Raw genomic sequence first — 24293 nt, forward strand, 5'->3', positions numbered from 1 at the left:
GGACAAAGGAATTCCATTCGTACTGTTTGCAATTAGGGATGCACCTAATGAGTCAACCAAATTCAGTCCTTTTGAACTAATTTTTGGTCATGAGGCACTTAAATTGATTGAGGAACAATTGGTGAGTGAGCAGTCGGAACTTACATTATTGGAATTTAGGGAACGATTAAATAGAGCAGGGGAATTGGCTGGACAACATTCAAAGTTGCACAAAATGTGATGAAATGGGTAGCGGACAAGAAAGCAAAATTTTGTACTTTTGCCAGTGGAGATAAAGTTTTAGTATTGTTATCAGTGGTAGGTGAACCTTTAAAAACAAGGTTTTGTGGACCGTATCAGATTGAAAGGGAAGTGAGGTGAATTATGTGGTTAAAAACACCAGATAGAAGGAAAACTCATTGTGTGTGTCACGTGAATATGCTTAAAAGGTACTTTGAAAGAGAAGGAGAGCAAAAGGAGGAGGTTTTAATAATTTTCAGTCAAAGTGACGAACCAAATCCAGATGGCTGTGAATTTGACAACCCTCAAATTAAATTGGAAAACGCGGATGTTCTTAAAAAATGGGATAAATTATTGAGTCACTTTCTAGAGGAAAAACAAACTTTGATGTTCTCTCAACCCTGGCCCATAATAATGTGAAATAAACGTCGTACAAATTCCAGAAAACCATAGGCTGCTCGGCGAGGGGCCTGGTTGAGAAGGCCGGGCCTTCATGGATAAACTCAGCCAGTACGGGAGTTGAATCCTCACTGTTAGCCTTGCTCTGCATCACAAACCAGTCGTCCAGCACAACTGAGCTACGCGACCCTGATAAATATGTAATAATTCCTTAAACATTAGGTATTCCCTGTACCAATCAGTTTCCCAGTCCACCTCAGACAACTTGCCCCTCGCACCCTGATAGGTTTCTTCTGTGAGGAACACCCAGATAAATTAAACAAAAGAACCATGTAACCACCAGGGCCCATCTCCATGGCAACGTGGCACGCTTTGAGGGGTTTGAAACAGAAATGGAAACTAAATATCTTCAAACTTGCAAACACCCTTTCACTCTGTGATCCTTGTGCAATTCGAAGCCAGGTATTAGCAACAAGGCTCAAAGAGAATCAGCCCACTGGAGGCAAAGTGGTGAGACCGGCCAGTCCAGCAGAAAGAAACCCTCTGACCATCCCCACTGACCACCTGTCAGAATGAACAAAATGCAGTCCTGGATGTAGAGCAGAAACAATAACAGCAGAATCCAACCCCTGTAATCGATTGTGAAATTGTTGGTGTCACAGCATGTCCGACGAAACAGGCAATCCCGTTTCACATTGAGAGGTGAACGGCGTCTCCCCAGTGTGAACTCGCTGGTGTGTCCGCAGGTGAGATAACTGAGTGAATCCCTTCCCACACTGAGAGCAGGTGAATGGTCTCTCCCCAGTGTGAACTCGCTGGTGTCTCTGAAGGTGAGATAACTGAATGAATCCCTTCCCACACTGAGAGCAGGTGAATGGCCTCTCCCCGGTGTGAATTCGCTGGTGTTTCTGTAGGGTGGATAATTGATTAAATCCTTTCTCACACTGAGAGCATGTGAATGGCTTCTCACCAGTGTGAATTCGCTGGTGTCTCAATAGGCGAGATGAATCACAAAATCCTTTCCCACATTGAGAGCAGGTGAATGGCCTCTCCCCAGTGTGAACTCGCTGGTGTGCATGCAGGCTGTATAGTTCAGTAAATCCTTTCCCACACTGGGAGCAGGTGAACGGCCTCTCCCCAGTGTGTCTGTGTTGATGAGTCTCCAGCTCTGATGGGGCTCGGAATCCCTTCCCGCAGTCCCCACATTTCCACGGTTTCTCCATGTTTTGGGTTTCGTGTCTCTCCAGGCTGGACAATCAGTTGAAGCCTCTGCCACAGACACAACACAGGTATGGTCTCTCCCCGCTGTGAATGGTGATGTTTTTTCAGGCTGTGTAACTGGTTAAAGCTCTTTCCACAGTCAGTTCACTGGAACACACTCACTCGGGTGTGTGTATCTCGGTGCTTTTTGAGTCACACTGATGTTGTAAGTCTTTAGCTGACAGTTCGAGCAAACATTTCTCGTTCTAGATTGAAAGGCCGACGATATTGAGGTTCCAGGGAATCCAGTGACTATCAGATCGAGACGTGACGTTTGAGATTTCTGTCTGTAATTCCTCCTCATCTAGTATCCTGTGAAAACATTTAACAAAAGTTATGCCTGTCAGTACAGGACAGAAATACCTCATCTCAGCTTTCTCTCCATTTATCTGCCAGTTTCCCATAACCCTCGACATCCAGGTTCTGGCACCACACAACTATAATTCATCACTTACCCTGATTGCCTCGCACTCACCTACATAGTCTTTGAATTAATATTTGTTATGATATCCCTGGAAGACATCGGAGGTTTGGTCTGGTAGGATTATGCTGGAAAAAGTCAAGAAATCATTGATAAAGCAGCGCAGGTGGATTCAGTGGGGATGGAGCTGCTTTTACAACATGGCAGCCTGACCCTCAGGAGGTCTCTCGACCCCACGCTGTTTGGGAGGCGCCGAAAATTATGACTGCCGACATTATCCGTGTTATTGACCAGAGGCTAAGTGTGCTGACTAAATATCTGTGTGCCCACGAGGCCCAGCTGCAAAACGCCATGCAGAGGCTCGATGATCTAGAGAAGAGAATCCTGAACATTTCACAAGATGTCTCCTCGATGGAGGCAAGAATTCAATCCTTTGAAAACCAGTCAAGTGGCTGGCGGAGGTCCTGAAGGACTTGGAGAACTAAGGGTCGGAGAAATAACATCTGAGTCATCGGCCCGTCAGAAGGTGGAGGGTAAGGCTCCCGTTAAGTTCTTTGGGGACCGGCTGCTACGTTTTCTCAAGCTGGATGTGAAGCCTGGGTGTTTCAAATGAAAATCGCTTATTGTCATGGGTCGGCTTCAATGAAGTTACTGTGAAAAGCCCCTACATTGTATCCTGTCTCTGAGGCTAAGGGATAGTTTTCATCCCAGGTCTGTAATTATTCACTTCCACAACTTGAAAGAAGGTCCTGGAGACCGGTACGGTGAGGTGGCACCTGGCTCCAGGAGGGAGGGTTCAGGACTTTACGCCAGCAACACAAATGAAGCGTCAAGGCTTCGATGAAGTTCAAAGGCAGCTCAAGGCTGTGGGGAGTGAATTACGTCATGTTTTATCCTGCAACCTGAAAAATGGTATCCAACAACTCTGTCAAGTCTTTCAATAATCCAACTATTGCCTTGACCTTCATTAAATCCATGAAGGGAGCGGCTGGTCCTCCAGCCAATCAGAGTGAATGAGGGGGCGGGACTGGGCTGAGTCACGCGTGCGCAGTCTGATTAATGGCGACGTGAAGGTTCTTTCTCGGATGCACAATCCTTAAAGGTGGGAATGGCAGGTCGGATAGATCAGCCAGATCGTTAGACACACTTTATAAACATGTTATAGAAACAGTAAACCCTGAAAAATAACCTACCGCTATCCGGTGATTTGAGCGGGGGCTGCAGCTTTCTGACAGGACAAAGCGGCCGCCATCTTCGTTGCGCACACGACAGCAATGCGCATGTGCATTTGGCCTTTTAATTGGTTGCTCGCAGCAGTGCGCATGCGCACCCACCATCTTTATTGGGGCAGCAGCAGCACAGCGCAGGCTCAGTCGCCATCATTGATGGGGGCAATTTTTTGTTCCTGTTTCTTCGTGTCAGAATGTCCATCAAACTGTTTCTCTCTGAGTATTTATTAGGCAGAACAATGATATATGTCCAGGGCAATGACAATAATTCGTATTTGTATTGTGCCTTGACGTTACAAAATAACAATTGGCACTGAGCCACAGGGGACATATTAGCTTTGAGGAGAATCTCAACAGAGGAAATTGAGTTACAGAGTCACAGAGTTTTTAAGGAGGAAATTTCAGAGCTTGTGGCCCAGTAATGGTGGAGCGTCAGAAAAATAAGGAATGCTGTGCCGGCCGGAATTAAATGTGGGCAGAGATCTTCAAGAGGTTGTTGGGGGGGAGGGGGGAAGAGATTACAGAGATCAGGATGATCACAACTGTAGCAATAGAAGAATGAGAAATTTCAACTTTCGGTGCTTCTGAAAGGGAATCATTTGTAGATCAGTGAGTACAGGGGATGGGTAAACAAGACTGGTTGTGAGTAAACACATGGGTCGCAGAGTTTTGGATGGGATGGAGGGGGTTGTTTAACATTGGAGGCTGACTGAGAATGCGTTAGAATAATTTGGTCGAGAGGTAAAATAATGAATGATGGTTTCTGCAGCAGATAAAAAGACACCAAGGCAGAGTCAGGCTATGTTGCTGAGGTAGAAGTAGGTGATCTTGGTGATGATGTGGATATGTGTCTGGAAGCTCAAAAGGGGTGAAATATTTCACCAGCGTTGTGACCAGGCTGCTTCTGTCTCAGACATTTGGCAGGGACAGGGATGGAGTTGGTGGTGAGGGAGTGGAATGTGCAGAGGGGACGGAAGGGTTTAGTCTTCTCAATATTTAAAGAGGAAATTTCTGCTCCTCCAGTACTGGAGGCCAAACAAGTTCGGACAGTGCATGCCTTGGAGCGGAACCTGCAGGGGATGGTTTTATGAGCAGGTGCTCTTACTGTGGGACTGGGTTCAAGCCATCATCTGACCTCACTATACCAGCAAATTCACACTGGGAAGAGGCTGTTCACACGCTCCCAGTGTGGGACGACATTCACTCAGTCATCCAGCCTGCTGACACACCAGCAAATTCACACTGGGGAGAGGTCATTTACCTGCCCCAAGATTGGGAAAAGATTCACGCGTTATCCAGTCTGCTGACACACAAGCAAATAAGGTTGAGTGGTATCAGAAATAGTGAAAATAATGTCAATAGCACAATAGAATGTAGCTTTCAATGATTACATTCACTGCCATTTTTGTTAGGTGATTTAACAGGATGTGATTGTATCATAAATAGATGCGTCATGAATTTGATTATAGCATTTGCTATCTGGTCGGGATACTTTAAAGTTTACTTTTACAAGTCCGAACTTGAAGCCCAAATTATGCTTCAATCCTGGTTCAGCAAGTAATGCATCAACCATGTGCTTAAACGTTTATTTACAAGGCGCAGATTGTTGCTCGGAGTGAGAAGTATGGGTCATTGCAGGGAACTGTGCTCAGAATCAAATCTGCTCTCCCTGACTTTGGGAATGTTTGCCAATGGTTTATGCCAAAAACCAAAGATGGAAGAGTGCACAGCCAGCAATTAAACCACCATTTCTCACCTTGATCATGATGAACAATTTGCTCATACAATTTCAAAATAAAAGATGAAAGTGATGCATTTGGGGGTGTTGTTCTTCTCTGCTTTTGTAAAATTGAAGTTAAGTAGATGGAAATAAAACTATTCCATGCTGAATGTTCTTTTACTTTTACAAGCAGAGGATGCATAAATGCTCCTTCAATTGATTTGATGCCATCTATAGATGGTTTTTGTCAGCTTTTTATATTGTGACTTGAGGAAGTTTGGGTATAGGATAGACACTGATACCGTGCTAGTTAAAACTTACAGGCCAGCAGAATCCAAGTACTCCCATTACTGTCCAAATATGTAAAATCTCAAGCCTCTAAATAAGGTAGATATGGACCTATGCACCCTCTTTCATTTATTCCACAATTTCAGCGTTAATAAACGAGTGGTTTGAACCATTCGTGAGAATTAGTGAAAGAAACCGTCACAAAGTAGCAGTTATGTTGACAACTTAATCAAATGTTTGAATTTCATACTAATATAAGGCAGATAATACTGATCTTGTACAGTGCAGACTTTTGCACAACTGGTCCGGATATAGACTTTATCCATTTACAATCTTTGCTGACAAACATCTATGTAACTGTTTTCCATCCACATCCAAAATGGTTACACTGGACAGCGGGAAAAAAAATTTAATGGCTGGAATAAATATTCCTTATTATTAACCCTCCCGTACCAGCCTCCCCGGACAGGCGCCGGAATGTGACGACTAGGGGCTTTTCACAGTAACTTCATTGAAGCCGACTCGTGACAATAAGCGATTTTCATTTCATTTTTCATTTTCATTTAATTTCATGAAATTTCCATCGTAAAAATATATAATGTATATGTATATATATGATTTTGATTTGATTTGTTGTGATTTATTGTCACTAAACCGAAGTACAGTGAAAAGTATTTTTCTGCGGTCGAGGAACGTACATAGTCCGTACATTGTAGACACAAGAATAATCAGCAGGGAACAATGACAAATGGTACATCAACAAAACAGTGATTGGTTACAGTGCAGAATTATATAAGAGGAAAATAGTTTTAATAGGTCAGAACGCCGATGGGAGATAAAAGAAAGGGACAGAGGGAAGGAGCTCACAGACTCGCCGTGCTCCGGAACCATCTTGGGAAATAAATGATGTGCAGGTTAGGTGGATTTGCCATCTGAAATTGCCCTTAGTGTCCAGCTAGGTTGGGTTACTGTGTTACTGGGATAGGGTGGAGGTATGGGCTAGGGTGGGTGCTCTTTCCAAGGGCCGGTGCAGACTCGATGAGCCAAATGGCCTCCTTCTGCACTGTAAATTCTATGATTCTAAATGTTAAAAATTTAAAAGTAGTTACAGTGAATGGATTCTTCTTTGAATCACATCCAAGACTGATCCATCTTCTTTGGGGTCTGTTCTGCTGATGGTAAGAAATTTCAACCCAGTTACTTGGGTTAATATTCTGGAAAGAATTTAAATAAAACAGCTTTGTGTTGAACACTGTTAAATCCTTTCTAACTTCTCACAAACAAGTTAGTTCCTTTTTAAGGTCTCTCTCTTTCCCCCCTGTCATCCTGTGACATCACCGCAAGCGAATGTGATGACATCAGTGGATTCCACACTCCCAATGGAATGCTGTGATGTCAGCTGGACTTTCGACATAAGCAGTGTGATGGGAAATGTATAGAACTGTCCCAGTATTCTTCAATAGAGAAACTCTGCTGCCCCTGTCCCAACTCACACCAAGTCGCATTCACCGATCACCCCCTAATCTGCATCATAGAACTTACAGTGCAGAAAGAGGTCACTCGTCCCATCGAGTCCTCACCGGCCCCCGGAAAGAGCACCCCACCTGTAACCCCACCCAATCTTTTTTGGACACCAGGGGCAATTTATCATAGCCAATCCACAAAACCTGCACATCTTTAGATGGCAGAAGGAAACCGGAGCACCCGGAGGAAACCCAAGCAGACATGAGGAGAGCATGCGGACTCCGCACAGACAGTGACCCAAGCCGGAAATCGAACCTGGGATCCTGGCGCTGTGAAGCAGCTGTGCTACCGTGCCTATCCATTCAATTAACACCTCAGTTTTAAAATTCTCCTTGGGCCTGATATTTCCTCTGTACAATGACTGGGATTCTGAGTCAGTTAAAATCAGGTCCATTTTTTCAAAACCTCCACAGCCTCTTTTCTTTTCAAATCACCATATGGTCACAAATTCCCCACTCCCATCTATGCAATCTTCTCCAATTCTGCAACCCTTCTAGAAATATATTAAAAAAAAATTTTATCAAGGGTATCCAATTCATTTTTTCCAATTGAGGGGCAATTTAGTGTGGCCAATCCAGCCTGCACATCTTTTGGGCTGTGGGGGCGAAACTCACACAAACACGGGGATAACCCACATGGACAGTGGCCCAGAATCGGGATCAAACCTGGGACCACGGAGCCATGTGGCAGCAGTGCTAACCACTGCGCCATTGTGCTGCTCTCCCTCTGAGATATCTGTGTCCATTAATACTGCCCTCTTCAATATCCCCGGTTTCAATTGTACAACCAGTGGGGATCTTGTCTTCAGCTTCCTGTGCCCTCGGTTTTGGAATTCCCTCCATAAACCTCTCTGCCCCTCAATCTTTTTGTTTCTTTAGGATGTTCCTCAAAACCTTCCTCTTTGACCGAGCAACTGGTCAACTCAACTAATATCTCTGTATGTGGCTCAGTGTCAAATTCTGTTTGGTATTCACATCTGTAAATCTCTTTGGGAAGTTTAAAGGTGCTATACAAATGAATATTGTGGTTAGATCATATTCAGTGGAACCTGTTACTGTTAAGCAGTCAAACGGGCAGCACAGTAGTTCGCACAATTACGTCACAGCTTCAGGGTTCCAGGTTCGATTCCCTGCTTGGGTCACTGTCTGTGTGGAGTCTGCACGTTCTCCCAGTGGGCGCCAGGTGCGAGAATTGCTGAGGCGCCGGGCGAGTCCCACCACGCTGCCCTGGCACCTGCACACGATTCTTCCACCCCCCCTAAAAACCGGCGCGGCGAGATTTACGGCTAGCCGCTCGGAGAATCGCCGCTCGCCCGTTACAAATGGCGGATAGGCCGAGCAGCCTGCCCAATACACACCTGGTCGCTGCCGGCGGGAACAGCGCAGGAAAGCTGGGGTGCGGGGGGGGGGGGGGGGGGGGGGGGGGGGTGGCCTGGGGGGGTGGGAGGGGTCAAAATGGGTCTTGACCGCGATCGGTGCGCACCAATCGGCGGGCCGGCCTCTCTGAAGGAGGACCTCCTTTCCTCCTCCGCCACGCAAGATCAATCCGACATTTCTTGTGGGGTGCCCGCAAGGACGGCAACCTGCGCATGCGCGGGTGACATAATTTACGTGCCGCCGCGTAAATGACCCGGCGCCACTACTAGCCCCCCGGGGGTGGGAGAATAGGGGGCGAGGAGCGGCCTCCGACGCCGGGTGAATCACTCCGGTTTTCACTCCGGCATCGGGACTTAGGGCGCGATTCTCCGCAAATGCGGAGAGTCGTAACGGCTGCCGTAAAACTGGCCGTGTCTCACGGCAGCCTCCGCGCCCCCTCCCGGGTCCCGATTCTCCCCCCCAGTCAGGGCTAGCAGCGCGGCCCCGCGAAACACAGCATCGCAGGCTTAGCGACCGTCGCTAAGCCCGCGCGCCAAGGGTCACGGCGGCTGATGCGCACAATGACGTCAGCCGCGCATGCGCGGATTGGACAGCTCCAACCCGCGCATGCGCAGATGACGTCATCACGCATATGCGTCAAACCCGCGCATGCGCGGACTGATCCTGCGGGGCGGCGGAGGAACAAAGAGTGCGCAGGTTTCAGACCCGCTGCCCGCGATCGGTGCCCACCGTGGTGCGGCCGTGCCAATCGGTGCCATGGTTGTCGGGAACGGAACTTTGCGGCCGTTTTCACGAACGGTGAGTGGTGTGTTTGTGAAAACGGCCGTAAAGGCCTGGGAACTCAGCCCATCGGCCAGAGGAGAATCGCTGTTCACCGTAAAAAACGGCGAGCAGCGATTTGTGTCGTGGGTAGTCGTGGGGTGGGGGGGGGGAGGGGGGGGGGAGAATAACGGGAGGTTGGGAAAAATGTCGGGAAGGCCCTCCCGCTATTCTCCGACCCGTCGTGGGCAGCGGAGAATCGCGCCTTTAGTCTCCCGATGGGAGAATCACGCCCAGAGTGTGCATGGGTTTTCTCTGGGCTCCAGTTTCCTCCCACAGTCCAAAGATGTGCAGGTTAGGTGGATTGGCTTTCCTAAATTGCCCTTTTGTCCAAAATTGCCCTTAGCGTTGGGTGGGATTACTGGGTTATGGGGAGAGGGTGGAGGTGTGGGCTTGGGTAGGCTGCCCTTTCCAAGGACCAGTACAGACTCGATGGGCCGAATGGCCTCCTTCTGCACTGTAAATTCTATGAAACACTTTCTTGCTGTGTGCAGAGAGAGCTACAGGAAGGCTGTTGACTATATTCGGCCATGCAAGACTTCAATGTTTAAATACACAGAGGAGTGAACACATTGTTATGTCATCACTCAGAACGAACGAGAAACCCCTCTCTTGAAATACATATACAGGGAAGAGGCTGCAATGAAACCTGTCCCTTTTAACCTGCACAAAGGAAGAGGCTCAGATTCACAGACTGCAGGAGTCCATTTGGCCCATCATTCCTCTGCTATTTGTTTGAATAGACTCTTTGATTCATCCAACTGCTCTGCTGTTTTTTACAGCCCTGCAAATTCTTCCCTTTTAAGTATTTTAATCTCTGGAAGATACTATTGAATCTGCTTTCAGAGAGATCAGAAAAACTCACTGTGTGCAGAAAATAAAATCTCATTTCCACCTCTGGTTCCTTTGCCAATGACCTTAGAGTAACTCACTTTCTGCTAAAGAGTCCGTCAACCCCTCTCACCCACTTTCCCTAAAGTGCATAAATCTAACCCACCAAAATCAAATATATATTAATTTAATTAAATGTATTAATTCTAAATCAGTGGAGAAAGATTCTTTGGAGCGCTGCCAACCCACGGAATTATTCCACTGGCCAAAAGGGATCTTTTATTTTGAAACAAACTTTATTATTAACACAGTTCCAACTACATTGTCATCACAGAAAATAGCTCACAATTAACAGTTAAACAATTCTTTACAATAAAAGTGAACATTTTAACTTTTACCTTCTGTATCTCCAATTAATCAAAGCCCATTACAGGTCAAAAGCTGTAAATAAAGTTAGCAAACCAGGGTTACTTACTATCCTGTGTAGAGAGTAGCTTTCAGCAAAGGTGTGACATCTGTCAAGGCACAACCTGCAAGTCGTCCTGTCTTTGACAGACTAAAAGTTAAACTGCTTACTGCAGACATAGCTCCTCCCATTAATTACATCTCTTTCCCACGAACAGTCTATGTCCATCTTAATAAGACTAAACACAATCCCTCAATGAACTGAACCCCAGGGAACCTTCTTTCTATGAACAAATTTCCATTAGCACAATATAGGTGAACAATTAAATAGTTAGCATCAATGATTATCCCACGGCAGCACGGTGGGTCAGTGGTTAACACTGGGACTACGGCGCTGAGGAGCCGGATTCGAATCCCGGCCCTCGGTCACTGTCTGTGTGGAGTTTACACATTCTCCCCGTGTCTGCGTGGGTTTCACCCCCACAACCCAAAAGCTGTGCAGGTTAGGTGGATTGGCCATGCTAAATTGCCCCTTAATTGGAAAAAATATAATTGGGTAGTCTAAATTTATTTTTAAAAATTCAATGATTATCCAGCTTTTACATCTTAATTGCATATTTTGCAGACACACCACCTGCCTGTATGTTAGGATTTTTAAAAATATTACTGCAACAGATATATAATACAATATATACAATAACTTCCTACATTCATCAACTGTTCAGGATAACATTAATGTATTACATCTGCTTCTGTGGATCATTTCAGTGGAAATGTGCCCTCGCTCAAAGAGATTCAGCCGACAGAAATGAAAATTGGGTAACCGGCCAGCTCAGAAAGAACTTCGCACTTCACCAACTGTCAAAATGAACATGGTTCAGTCCTGGATGTGACTAATAGTAGCAATAACAGCAGAATCCAAACCCTGTAATAACTTGTGAACTCGCTGGTGTTTCTGCAGGTGGGCTGTACTTCTGAATCCTTTCCCACACACGGAACAGATAAACGGCTTCTCATCAGTGTGAACTCGCTGGTGTGTCAGCAAGTTGGATGAATTAACAAATCCCTTCCCACATTCAGAGCAGGTGAATGGTCTCTCCCCAGTGTGAACTCGCTGGTGTGTCTGTAGGTTGGATAACTGAGTGAATCCCTTCCCACACACTGAGCAGGTGAATGGCTTCTCGCCAGTGTGAACTCGCTGGTGTCTCTGCAGGTGGATTGAATCAATGAATCCCTTCCCACAAACAGAGCAGGTAAACAGCTTCTCCCCAGTGTGAATTCGCCGGTGTCTGACCAGACTAGATGGATCTCCAAATTCCTTCCGACACACAGAGCAGGTGAATGGCTTCTCCCCAGAGTGAACTCGTTGGTGTATCTGCAGGCTGGATAACTGAGTGAATCCCTTCCCACAGTCAGAACAGGTGAATGGCCTCTCCCCAGAGTGAATTCGCGAGTGTGTGAGCAGATGGGATGAATATGCGAATCCCTTCCCACACTTGGAGCAAATAAATGACATCACCCCAGTGTGAATTTGCTGGTGTGCAAGCAGACTCCAAATTCTTTTCCACACACGAGCAGGAAAATGGTCTCTAGCTAGTGTGCACTCGCTAGTGTTTGTGTAGGCTGTGTGAAGTAGTAAATCCCTTCCCACATCCGGAGCAGGTAAACAGCTTATCCACAGCGTGAACCTGTTGCTCTGTGTATAGGCTGGGTGAAGTAGTAAATCCCTTTGGAGCAGGTGAACAGTGTCACCCTGCTGTGAACTCACTGGTGTGTGTCAGCAGGTTGGATGAAGTAGTAAATCCTTTCCCACACAGAGCAGGTGAACGGTCTCCTTGGTGTGGGTATGTCGATGAGATTCCAGATGTGAAGGGAATCCCTTCCCACGATCCCTAAATTTCTATCATTTCCCGTGTCTCGGGTTTTTCCAGTCACACTGATGATAAAATAGCCAATGGTTTTTCCCGTCCTAACAAAGCGACTGTCAGATCTTGACGTGAAGTTTGGTTTGAGATTTCTTACTGCAAATCCTCCACTTTGAATACCCTGTTAAAGGAGTTTACAAATGTCATCACGGTCAGTACAGCTCAGAAATTCAGAACAGACAATTCTAGTTGCTGTGGAACATGCTTTCCTTTCTTGTTCCCCAAAAACTGTAAATTTCCACCCCTGCTCCCTCCTCACACACAAACACCTTTTTCCTGCTGCTAATTCTGGTGATTTTATTCTTCTATTATTCAGATGGCCACAGATGCACCCTGAAGCACCTTCCCCCCCTCTGTATAATAATCTTTATTGTCACAAGGAGGCTGACATTAAAGAGGGCGACTGTAAACCGGACCTTTCAATCAATGAGTCATACATTTTATCTCCTGGTCACTGAAACCCTGAAGCCCCTTGGGCGGCATGGTGGGAGTCTAGTTAGCATTGCTGTCTCACAGCGCCAGGGACTTTGGTTCAATTCCGGCCTTGGGTGACTGCGTGGAACTTGCACATTCTCCCCGTTTCTGTGTGGGTTTCCTACGGTTGCTCTGGTTTCCTTCAACAGGTTAGGTGGGGACAGGGTGAAGAGAGGGCCTAGGTAGGCTGCTCCTTCGAAGGGTCGGTGCAGTCTTGATGGGCCGAATGGCCTCATTCCGCATTCCAAGGATTCTGTGATCAAAGAGGGCAGGGTGGCCGCGCATGCGCGCTGCTTCCCCTGAACGAAGATGGCGGCGGTGGAACTGGGCCTGATCCCGGATAAAATCCGGCAGCTGCAATCTCGGGACCTGCAGGCTCTTATTTAGACCCTAGGACCTGCACCGGGTGTTTATAAAGCCTCCGCTCCGTCCCCACCCCGAGTCCCGGCTCCATTCCTCCCACTGACTCACCGCCCAAAAAGTCCCTTCCGCACTCGCAGAGATCCGAACAAAGTGGAGTGCCCCAGATAGAGCATTGCGCCTGCGCACTGGGTTCCTCTGGAGTGAATAGAGCCCATTCACACCCGCGGGGAATCCTGGGTAGGAATAGCGTCATTGAAACATCACTGTTAATACAAAATATCTTTTTGACCATTTAAGAAAAATTCATTAAAAAATCTCAAATTGTGAATTGGTGATCTGCTATGCTCCATTTCTTAAAATGTTCCTGTGCGACCATGCAGAGTTTTAAAAGCTTTTATACTATTTACTCTCTCTCATCCCTCCTCTGATGTTGCTGATTCTGACTGGGTTCAATCGCAGTAACTGGTGCCTGGTTATGGGGAGCACAAGGGTCCACTTTACAGGTGTGATGCAACAGAGATCTAAAGTATTTTTAAAACAAAACAATGTTTATTTTATGAATTCAGTTACACTTTATGACAAACAGTAAACAATTTATCAACTACCACCACTGGTAATCCCCACAGATACAATACTCTATAAGTAACCCTTAATAACTTTTGTAGCAACATCCATAAGTCAGACCCTGTTTTAACAAAGACAGTAGGTTTCAATTCTCTACGGAAACAGGGATTACTTTGAAATCATCAAGTGAGCTGAAGACATTCTTTAGCTTGTAGACAGAGAGATCAGAACTTCTTGCTTTGAATGCAGCTCACCAACACAGAAAACTAAACCAAAAACATAGCCACAAAGCAGCTTTTCAGCTCAAAACGAATGTAACAGACAGAAAGGCAGCCCAGCTTCACCCACACACTGACATCGCCGCAGCTAATTTTATAAACACCCATTTCTTAAAGGTACATCTACGTGACAGTATATCTGCTGTAGTAATCCGAGAGTTTAATAGAAATGGTTTCCCAGTTGTACAGTTCAGTCACATTCAGCCCTGTGGAAAAGTTGATTGTCCAATTTATTGAGCGGGTTTTAAGTGCTTGCCACCTGATTGAGTTAATTCAACAATCAACAGACCGCACAAATCAGTGACATTATTAACAAACATTTAAGTTAAGGGAGCATCCTGGTGTGATAGAGTAGATGAATTATGGGGTTACAAAATAAAGGCATTAATATCCTGCAGCTTCACATTATCAATTGGCTAAATTGTTGGAGTTTGAAAGAGCCACACATATCTGTCAGAGGAAACAGGCCAAGTCCAATAGACCAGTTGAAGCTACATCCCTCTTAGACTCCAGTAAGGTTTGTGAATGAATCTAGGTTTTATGAACGAGATCTGTGTCAGTCTGGTTGCTGAGCTTTTGATTCCCAATCACAGCGGTACAATGAACAAAGAACAAAGAAAAGTACAGCACATGACCAGGCCGTTCGCCCCTCCAAGCCTGCGCCGAGCATTCTGCCCGTCTAAACTAAAATCTTCTACACTTCTGGGGTCCATATCCTTCTATCCCCATCCTATTCATGTATTTGTCAAGATGCCCCTTAAACACCCCTACCGTCCCTGCTTCCACCACCTCCGACAGTGAGTTTCAGGCACCCACAATAGTATCCTCATTAAATACCCACCACAGTATTTAGCCCAGAAATCTCAGGGCATTATCATAATCACAGCCCTTGAAATCGTTCCTGATAAAATATTCTGAAACCTCCATTAGCTGTAACACCCTTGCTAAAAACATACTTCTTTGGCAAAACAAAACACACGCACAGCTTCACCATGGCAGGAAGGAAACCACTCACCTTGCACTCCAAACTCTGAATGATTTGGGATATTGCTGATAAGAGTCCAAGACAAATTGCTATTTGTAAGGTGAAGGTGCATCAGCAGCAGGAGTTCGTGAAGAGGGTGATGGTAATAAACAGGCAGACTGACTCACCCGGAAAGCTACTTTCGAGGAGATTCGATGGGATCCACCCAAAAGACAAAAAATAATCTTTGGCACCAATATGACAGACTCCAGTTAAACTCATTTAAAAACTTGACAGGATCCTGACCCTGAAGTTATTATGGTCAAAGAGGTGGTACACCATCGCAAAGACTTTCCCTCATCCCTCACAGCAAGTAGGGTCTCACCCAACCTACATGATGAAGTTTTCTTACACAAAGTAACTCTAATTTGACTTGCATCACATCTTGATGTCTTGCAAAAGAATTCATTTTGTTTCGGGATCAGATGGGGGGAGTGTTTCTCTTTCATGTCCTCGGTTGTGTTCATAATTACTACTGTGGCTGAGGAAACACCAGGATGTTCGTCAGCACCTGAACCTGTGTCAAACTTAATCCAGCCATGTGACAGGAATACTAATTGAGAAGTTCCACATGATGATCTGGATAAAGTGGAAGAATAAATCTTTTATTGTCTATTCACAAATGAGGGAAGGAAGCACGGTGTCTGAGTTGCCGCAGAGATAGGTATATCAGGTACAAAGTGAAAAAAAGTCCATGAACTAAATTGTGAATAAATACTGTGCTTGATTTCATTCCAACAGGGACTAGATGAGGATGGTCACCGTGCTCGTAGACTGTGTCCAGGTTGAAATTCTGTTCTCTTATGATCACCACCCTCTCCTACCCCACCCACTCTACTGAGCTCCAGACATGTGATATTAGGTGGGAAAGACAAAGAGCTGTATCAGGGGAAGGTGCTACTCCGGAGGTTTATCTGTGATAGTTCTCTCCAGGCTGGAATCATGAATAAACTGTTATTGCCTGTCCCTAGCTCAACTGTGGTTAGTTGGAGGAAGTTGTGCTCTCAGAACTGTACGCAATATTTCAACTGAGGTCTAACTAGTGTCTTGTACAAGTTCAGCATAACCAGCTTGCTCCTGTAGGCTATACCCTTATTAATCAAGCTCATGTTATATGCTTTAACTGCTCTCTTCACCTATCCTGCCACTTTAATTACTTCTGCACATATACACCCAGGTCCCCCCGCTCCTGCACCCACTTAAGAATCTAACCTATTATTTTAAATACTTTCTCCATGATCTGCCTCCCAAAATGTATCACTTCACACTTCTCCACATTGAATGTAATCTGTCACCCATCTGCCCACTCCACCAACCTGTCTGTCCAATTTGAAGCTCTATACTGTACTCTTCACATTTGTAATACTTCCAAGTTTTGTGTCACCTGCAAACTTTGAAATTATCCCCCACAGACCATGGCCTAGATCATTTAAAAAAAAATTAGAGCACCCAATTTTTGTTCCATTTAAGGGGCATTTAGTGTGGCCAATCCACCTAACCTGCACATATTGGGTTGTGGGGGTGAAACCCACGCAGTCACGGGGAGAATATGCAAACTCCACACGGACAGTGAGCCAGGGCCGCGATTCGAACCTGGGTCCTCAGCGCCGTAGTCCCAGTGCTAACCACTGTGCCACATGATGCCTCATGATCTAGATCATTAATATACACCTGGAAAAACAAGGGCCCAATTATCGACCCTTGGGGAACACCGCTATAAACCTTCCTTCAGCATGAAAAATATCCATTGACTGTTACTCTCTGCTTCCCAATATTCAGCCACTTTTGTATCCACTTTGCTACTGTCCCTTTTATTTTTCCCACAAGTTTGTTGTGTTGCATTGTATTGAATGCCTACTGAAAATCCATGTACCCGACATTTGCAGCATTACCCTCATCGATCTTTCTGTCATCTTCATAAGAAATCCAGCAAATTAATTAAACATGATTTCCCCTGGGACTTCCGGTGGCGGCAATGTGGAGTTAAGCCGCACGTTCGGCAGCTCCCGCTTGTATTGGACTTTCGGGCTCTTTTAAGAGCCCGCAACGGCGCTGTTTCGACTTTCCCCCAAGGGGAAACACAGCCAGTGTGCCCAGCGGCCGGTGGATGGACTGGACTCGCAGTGGAGTGGTCCAAAAGTCAGTTTTACCACAGAGAAAGGCGAGAGGCAGAAAGAGCAAGATGGCGGGGGGCGGGGAAGCAGCAGCAGCGTGGCAGCTGTGGGCGCGGGAGCAGCAGGAGCTGCTTCAGCGCTCCATCAAGGAGCTCAAAGCCGAGATTTTGGAGCCATTTAAGGCCTCGCTGGACAAGCTGGTGGCGACTCAGACGGCTCAGGCCGTGGAGATTCGGGAGCTGCGGCAAAAGGCTTCGGAGAATGAGGATGAGCTTTTGGGCCTGGCAGTGAAAGTGGAGTCACACGAGGCACTGCACAAGAAATGGCAGGCGAGGATGGAGGAGATGGAGAACCGCTGCTGCCGGAGGAATCCACAGATTTTGGGCCTCTCGGAGGGGCTGGAAGGTTCGGATTTGGCGGCCTATGTGGTCCTAATATTAAACTCGCTGATGGGTGCGGGGTCGTTTCGTGGTCCCCTGGAGCTGGAAGGCGCCATAGAGTGCTGCAGCGGAAGCCCAGGCCGAACGAACCGCCCAGGGAGGTGCTGGTCCGTTTTCACCGCTTGGTCAACCGGGAGTGCGTGTTGAGGTGGGCGAAGGAGAGGAGCAGCAGGTGGGAGAATGCGGACGTTCGGATTTTTCAGGACTGGAGCGCGGAGGTGGCAAGGAGAAGAGCTGGCTTCAATTGAGCGAAGGGAGTGCTCCACAGGAAGGGGGTGAAGTTTGGCCTTCTACAGCCGGCTCGCCTCTGGGTCACGTATAAGGACCGCCAGCTCTACTTTGACTCTCCGGCGGAGGCCTGTGCTTTTGTCCAGGCTGAGAACTTGGACTCGAACTGAGGACTGGGGGGCTGGGGGGAAATGTACTTTGTATGGAGGCTTTGCCCTCTTAGGTATCCTTTCGCCTATATTGGCTGTGTTTGCTGATGGTTGTTTCCTGTTTGTTTTCGCTGCTTTCGCTATTTCGGTATGGTTATTTGGGTTCTTTCGGGTTTTTTGTGGCTGTTGGTTACTTATTGTGGTGCTTTTTTTGTTTTTTCCAGTGGTGGGTTGGGGAGCAGGTTAGGGTCCCGATGGTCATGTGTCCGTCTTTTTCCCGCGTGTTGGGTCGAGGGGCGGGGCTCGGGTTGGAAGTGCGGGCTTTCCTCCCACGGCGGAGGAATTGGGGACGGGCCCGGCGCGAGGGATTGGTGGCTGTGTTGCATCGGGGGTGGGGGGGGGGGGGGGTGCTGGGTTGTTGCTGCAGGGACTGTGAGGGAATGGATGGTGATGGGGGGGGGGGGGGTCTGCCACCGTGGGGAGCGGGCTTGGGGGGTTCCCTGGGAAAGTGGTGGGTTGAGGAAGGGCTGTGGCTGATCGGCGCAGAGGGAAGAGGATGGCCCCTCGGGTTCGGTTGGTCACATGGAACGTGAGGGGGCTGAATGGTCCGGTGAAGCGATCCCGGGTCTTGGCTCACTTGAGGGGGCTGGGAGCGGATGTGGCTATGCTCCAGGAGACGCACTTCAGGGTTACGGATCAGATGAGGCTAAGAAAAAGTTGGGTGGGACAGGTGTTTCACTCGGGGCTTGAAGCAAAGAACCGTGGGGTGGCAATTTTGGTGGATAAGAGCCTGTCGTTCGTCGCGTCCAAAGTGGTGGCGGATAGTGCAGGTCGATATGTGATGGTGAGTGGGAGACTTCAGGGGGAGCGGGTGGTCTTGGTTAATGTTTATGCTCCCAACTGGGATGATGCGGGCTTCCTGCGGCGTATGCTAGGCCTGATCCCGGACCTGGAGATAGGGGGATTGATTCTGGGTGGGGACTTTAACAAGGTGCTGGATCCGGCTCTGGACCGCTCGAAGTCTAGGACGGGCAGGAGGCCGGCAGCGACCTCGGTGCTGAGGGGGTTCATGGATCAGATGGGAGGGGTGGGCCCATGGAGGTTTTTGGAGCTGGGGGGTAGGGAGTTCTCCTTTTTCTCCCATGTTCATAAGGCGTACTCCCAGATTGACTTTTTCGGGAGTGCTTAGCAGGGAGCTGATCCCGAGAGTGGTGGGGACGGAGTATTCGGTGATTGTCATTTCTGATCATGCTCCACATTTGGTGGACCTGGAGCTGGGGGAGGGGAAGGATCAGAGCCCGCTGTGCAGGTTGGATGTGGGGCTTTTGGCAGAGGAGGAAGTGTGCGGGCGGATCCGTAGGGGTATAGAGGGGTATCTGGTACCAATGACAACGGGGAGGTGCAGGCTGGAATGGTTTGGGAAGCACTAAAGGCAGTACTTAGAGGGGAGCTGATATCTATTCGGGCGCACAGGGAGAGGGGGGGGGGAGGGTCGAGAGGGAGAGGCTGGTGGAGGAGATGGTCAGGATGGATAGGAGATATGCAGACACCCCGGAGAAGGGGCTTCTAAGGAAGCGGCGCAGTCTCCAGGCGGAGTTTGACATTTTAACCACCCGGAAGGCAGAGGCACAGTGGAGGAGGGTGCAGGGAGCGGTGCATGAGTAAGGGGAGAAGGCAAGTCAGATGTTGGCTCACCAGCTCCGGAAGCGGGAGGCAGCTAGAGAAATTAGGGGAGCCACGGATGCAGGTGGGAACTTAGTGCGGGGTGGAAAGGACATCAATGGGGTGTTCAGATCCTGTTATGAGGGGCTGTACCCATCGCCGGCCCTAGGGTTGCTGGCGCCCCGGGCAAGCTGAACTTCGGCGCCCTTGGGGGGGGGGCGTGCGGGGAGGCGGGGCCGGGGGGGGGGGGGGGGGGGGGGGAGGGGGGGAGGCCGGGGGGGGGGGGGGGGGGGGGGGGGCTGGGGTGCCGAAGTGACCACCGGCGAGCCTGGATCCATCCGCCATGTTTGTGCGGGGCGGCCTGAGGGAGGGCGGCCACCGCGCATGCGCTGGTTGGCAGCGGCCCAACTGCGCATGCGCGGGACCCGAGTCTTTTACGTGGCGCCGGGTCTCTGACGCCGGTCACGCACTCCTTCATGGCGCCCCCTAGCACATGGCGCCCCGGGCGACTGCCCGAGTTGCCGGTACTTTGAGCCGGCCCTGGCTGTACCGGGCGGTTCCTCCCAGGGAAGCAGGTGGGATGGACCGCTTTTTGGATAGGCTGGAGTTCCCAAGAGTAGGGGACGAGCGGATGGAGGATTTGGGGGCACCAATCGAGTTGGAGGAGCTGGTGGAGGCGTTGGGAAGCATGCAGACAGGGAAAGCGCCGGGGCCTGACGGGTTCCCGGTGGAATTTTACAAGAAATTTTCAGATTTGCTGGGCCCGCTGCTGGTGAGGACCCTGAATGAGGCTAGGGGAGGGCGGGGGGGGGGGGGTCGGAGGCTCTGCCCCCAACGATGTCCAGGGCAATGATCTCTTTGCTCCTGAAGCGGGACAAGGACCCCCTTCAGTGTGGGTCTTACAGGCCGATCTCGCTCCTTAATGTAGATGTTAAGTTGTTGGCAAAGGTGCTGTCCAGGAGGGTGGAGGATGTGGTCCCGACGGTGATCCATGAGGACCAAACGGGGTTTGTAAAGGGGAGCCAACGTGCGGAGGCTCCTGATGGCGCCGACGTCTGGGGAGTCAGAAATAGTGGCGTCCATGGATGCGGAGAAAGCTTTTGATAGGGTGGAGTGGAGTTACCTGTGGGAGGTGTTGCGGAGGTTTGGGTTTGGTGAGGGGTTCATCAGCTGGGTGAGGTTGCTGTACAGCTCCCCGGTGGCGAGTGTGGTGACGAAGAATGGGAGGAAGGCGGCAGACTTTCGGCTTTCCAGGGGGGCGAGGCAGGGGTGCCCCTTGTCTCCCCTGCTCTTCGCGTTAGCGATTGAGCCCCTGGCCATGGCGCTGAGGGACTCGAAGAGTTGGAGGGGGATTGTGCGGCGGGGGGGGGGGGGGGGGGGGGGGCACCGGTTGTCGCTGTACGCAGTTGATCTGCTGTTGTATGTCACGGATCCAGCTGAGGGGATGCCAGAGGTGCTGAAGATACTTGAGGAGTTTGGGGACTTTTCGGGCTATAAGCTCAATGTGGGGAAAAGTGAGCTGTTTGGCCTGTACCCGGGGGATCAGGAGAGGGAGATAGGGGAACTCCCGTTGAAGAGGGCTGAGAGGAGCTTTAGGTATCTTGGGGTCCAGGTGGCTAGGACCTGGGGGGCTATGCATAGGCTTAACTTTTCGAGGCTGGTGGGGCAGATGGAGGAGGAGTTTAGGAGGTGGGACGCGCTACCGCTTTCGTTGGCGGGCAGGGTCCAGTCGATTAAGGTGACAGTGCTCCCGAGGTTTTTGTTTCTTTTCCATATTGATCCCAAAGGCTTTTTTCAGAAGGGTGAATAAGTCGATTCTGGGGTTCGTGTGGGCGCAGAAGGCCCCGAGAGTAAGGAGGGTATTTTTGGAGCAAAGAAGGGAGGTAGGTGGCCTGGCGCTGCCCAACCTGCGTGGATATTATTGGGCGGCGAACGTGGCGATGATTTGCAGGTGGGTGATGGAAGGGGAGGGTGACGCATGGAAGAGACTGGAGGTGGCGTCCTGTGTGGGTACAAGTCTGGAGGCTTTGGTGACGGCCCCACTTCCACTCCCCCCGGCAAAGTACTCCACAAGTCCGGTGGTGGTTGCGTCCCTTAAAATCTGGGGACAGTGGAGGCGGCATAGGGGGGAAGTGAAGGCCTCAGTTTGGGCCCCGATACGGGGTAATCACCGTTTTGTGCCGGGGAGAACAGGTGGGGGATTTGGGAGTTGGCACAGGGCAGGCATCAGACAGTTTGGGGACCTCTTCCTGGATGGGAAGTTCGCAACTCTGGAGGAGCTGGTGGGGTAGTGGAACCTCCCCCCCTGGGAATGCTTTTAGGTATATGCAGGTCAGGGACTTTGTTAAGAGGCAGGTGGAGGAGTTTCCGCGGCTGCCGCCAAGGGGATGCAGGACATTGTGCTTTCGGGGACGTGGGTCGGGGAAGGGAAGATCTCGGTTATCTACCAGCTGATGCAGGAGGAGGAGGAGGCCTCAGTAGATGAGCTTAAAGTGAAATGGGAGGAAGAGCTAGGGGAAAGATTGAGGATGGGACGTGGTCGGACACCCTGGAGAGGGTGAATTCTTCCTCCTCTTGCGCACAGCTCAGCCTAATTCAGCTGAAGGTGCTGCACAGGGCTCACATGACAGGGGCAAGGATGAGCCGGTTTTTCAGAGGGGAAGACATGTGTGGGAGGTGTTCGGGTGGCCCGGCAAACCACACCCATATGTTTTGGGCATGTCCGGCCCTGGAGGGGTTTTGGAAGGGGGTGGAGGGGATTTTGTCGGAGGTGGTTGGGTCTAGGGTCAGGCCGGGCTGGGGGCTCACGATCTTTGGGGTAGCTTCGGAGCCGGGAGTGCAGGAGGCAAGAGAGGCCGGCATTCTGGCCTTTGCGTCTCTAGTAGCCCGGCGCAGGATTCTGTTACAGTGGAGGGATACGCGGCCCCCGAGTTTGGAGACCTGGGTCAACGACATGGCTGGGTTCATCAAGTTGGAGAGGGTGAAGTTTGCCCTGAGGGGGTCTGTACAGGGGTTCTTTCGGCGGTGGCAGCCCTTTCTCAATTTCCTGGCGAAGGGGTAGAGAGTGGTCGGTCTCGGTAGCAACGTTTGGGGGGGGGGGGGGGGGGGGGGTTTGGGGATGGTTGGTGGGGTTTGTTTTTGCAGCGGTGGGTTTGTTATGTTATTTTCTTCTGTCTTGTATTGCTATTTGTTATTATTTATTTGGGGGGGGGAAAGAGTTCTTTTCTTGTTTTGGTGTGGAAACACACCTTGTTTGTTTTAAATTGCAGGGAGAAAATTTGTTATTGTTATTGTTATTAAAAAACTTGAATAAAAATTATTTTTTTAAAAAACATCATAAAAGGTCCCTTTAGCACATGGGGTGCAGCGGTTCACCAACCCAGTTAACCACTGTTGACAAACCAAGCCTGGCCAGCTGGACACTGAGGACACATTCAAATCCAACTTACTTTCTCAGACGCGGATGTCTGGAAGCTGTTTGTCTGAATATGCGACTGGGCACATGAAGTCGCCCTGGCCATTCTGTTTATCACGGCTCCTGTGAGAAACAGAGAACACAAATTGGTCACCTCAGCAATCCTTTCAGGACCCTCTTTAAAGAGGGAGTCTCTCCATCAGGGACCCCACCATGGTGGCAATACTGCCAGCATGAACTAAACCACAAGCAAGCCAAGAGCACACAGTACCACTGCATCCACCAAACTGCCATGGTAATGGACGGCCACAAAAGTAGATTGGAGTCAACTGACAATCAGGGTGCCAATCCCCTTGTCCAGTCCTCCGTCAAAAGGAGATCACATCGAATCACCGGAGGAACTAAATTTAGCTTGAAAGTGAACGATGTTGAATGTCGAGAGAGATCCAGTGCAGCACCCGGCCCGAGAAACGAGCAATCATTCCTCCAGCCAACACAGCAGTTGGCACCCGATCACGTGGGGGGGCTGAAACTAAGATGGTGTCTCAGGGTCGTGACCCCAGGAAAAGAAGCCAAGTGGGGTCGGAGTGGTTTCTAGGAGATTTGAGAAGCTGCTTTCTGCCAAGGGGCCAAGTGGGGGTGAAAGGACCCTGGAAAACCGTGGGGTGGAAAGTTTTAGGTTGGTGCCCAAATCCCCGGGTCAGTGTGCGGTGCCCTCCCCGCGGGTGAGGCAGGCTGGCCCGGTCTGCGCCTCCTACTCGAGCCCCAGGCTCCCCGCGCGGCCTCTGCACCTGCTGCTGCCGCTCGGTTTGAGCTCGAGGGTCCACTTATGCCAGCGCGCGCGGTTGGCGAGTGCCGCCCCCGCAGCCATGGCAACGCCGGCGACCATTAACCACTCCTCCTCAAATCTGATCTGGGGAATAATCCACGCGCTTCCGTCAACAAACCACACCCCCTGCAATGCGCACGCGCTGCTGTCCGGACGTCCTCGGCGAAACGCAAACATCTCCCCCATCTTTGTTAGGGGCACGTCGAACCCGGTTCCATTCATTCTCTGACCTAATGGAGCAGCTCTGCCCCACACAAAGATGAACGCCACTCGCTATCAGAGACATTGAGATATTGCTTCCTTTTTCCCTCACTCCGTCTTCCAACGTACAAATGAA

General features: G+C 49.4%; 1 protein-coding gene across 4 annotated transcripts; it reads right to left on the reverse strand.

The window, feature by feature from the left end:
- Positions 1-1165: 1165 nt before the first annotated feature.
- LOC119959297 (zinc finger protein 239-like) lies at positions 1166-24066 on the reverse strand. 4 transcript variants are annotated; one of them, XR_005459150.1, is made up of 3 exons: positions 23919-24066; positions 23162-23250; positions 11667-12537 (listed from the first exon to the last, which is right to left on the reverse strand). XR_005459150.1 is itself a non-coding variant. In XM_038787600.1 (2 exons), the coding sequence occupies exon 2, from the start codon at positions 1839-1841 to the stop codon at positions 1275-1277; it is 567 nt and encodes a 188-aa protein (XP_038643528.1). In that variant the 5' UTR covers positions 1842-2190; positions 23162-23333; the 3' UTR covers positions 1166-1274. The 4 variants fall into 4 exon arrangements, 2 of the variants coding, with proteins under 2 accessions (XP_038643528.1, XP_038643527.1); XM_038787600.1 differs by lacking the exons at positions 11667-12537; positions 23919-24066 and adding an exon at positions 1166-2190 and having other exon boundaries at positions 23162-23333; XM_038787599.1 differs by lacking the exons at positions 11667-12537; positions 23162-23250; positions 23919-24066 and adding exons at positions 1166-2190; positions 3493-3588.
- Between the last annotated feature and the right edge of the window lie 227 nt (positions 24067-24293).

Source organism: Scyliorhinus canicula, unplaced genomic scaffold (assembly GCF_902713615.1).
Source record: "Scyliorhinus canicula unplaced genomic scaffold, sScyCan1.1, whole genome shotgun sequence".
In the NCBI taxonomy this organism is placed as follows: domain Eukaryota; kingdom Metazoa; phylum Chordata; class Chondrichthyes; order Carcharhiniformes; family Scyliorhinidae; genus Scyliorhinus; species Scyliorhinus canicula.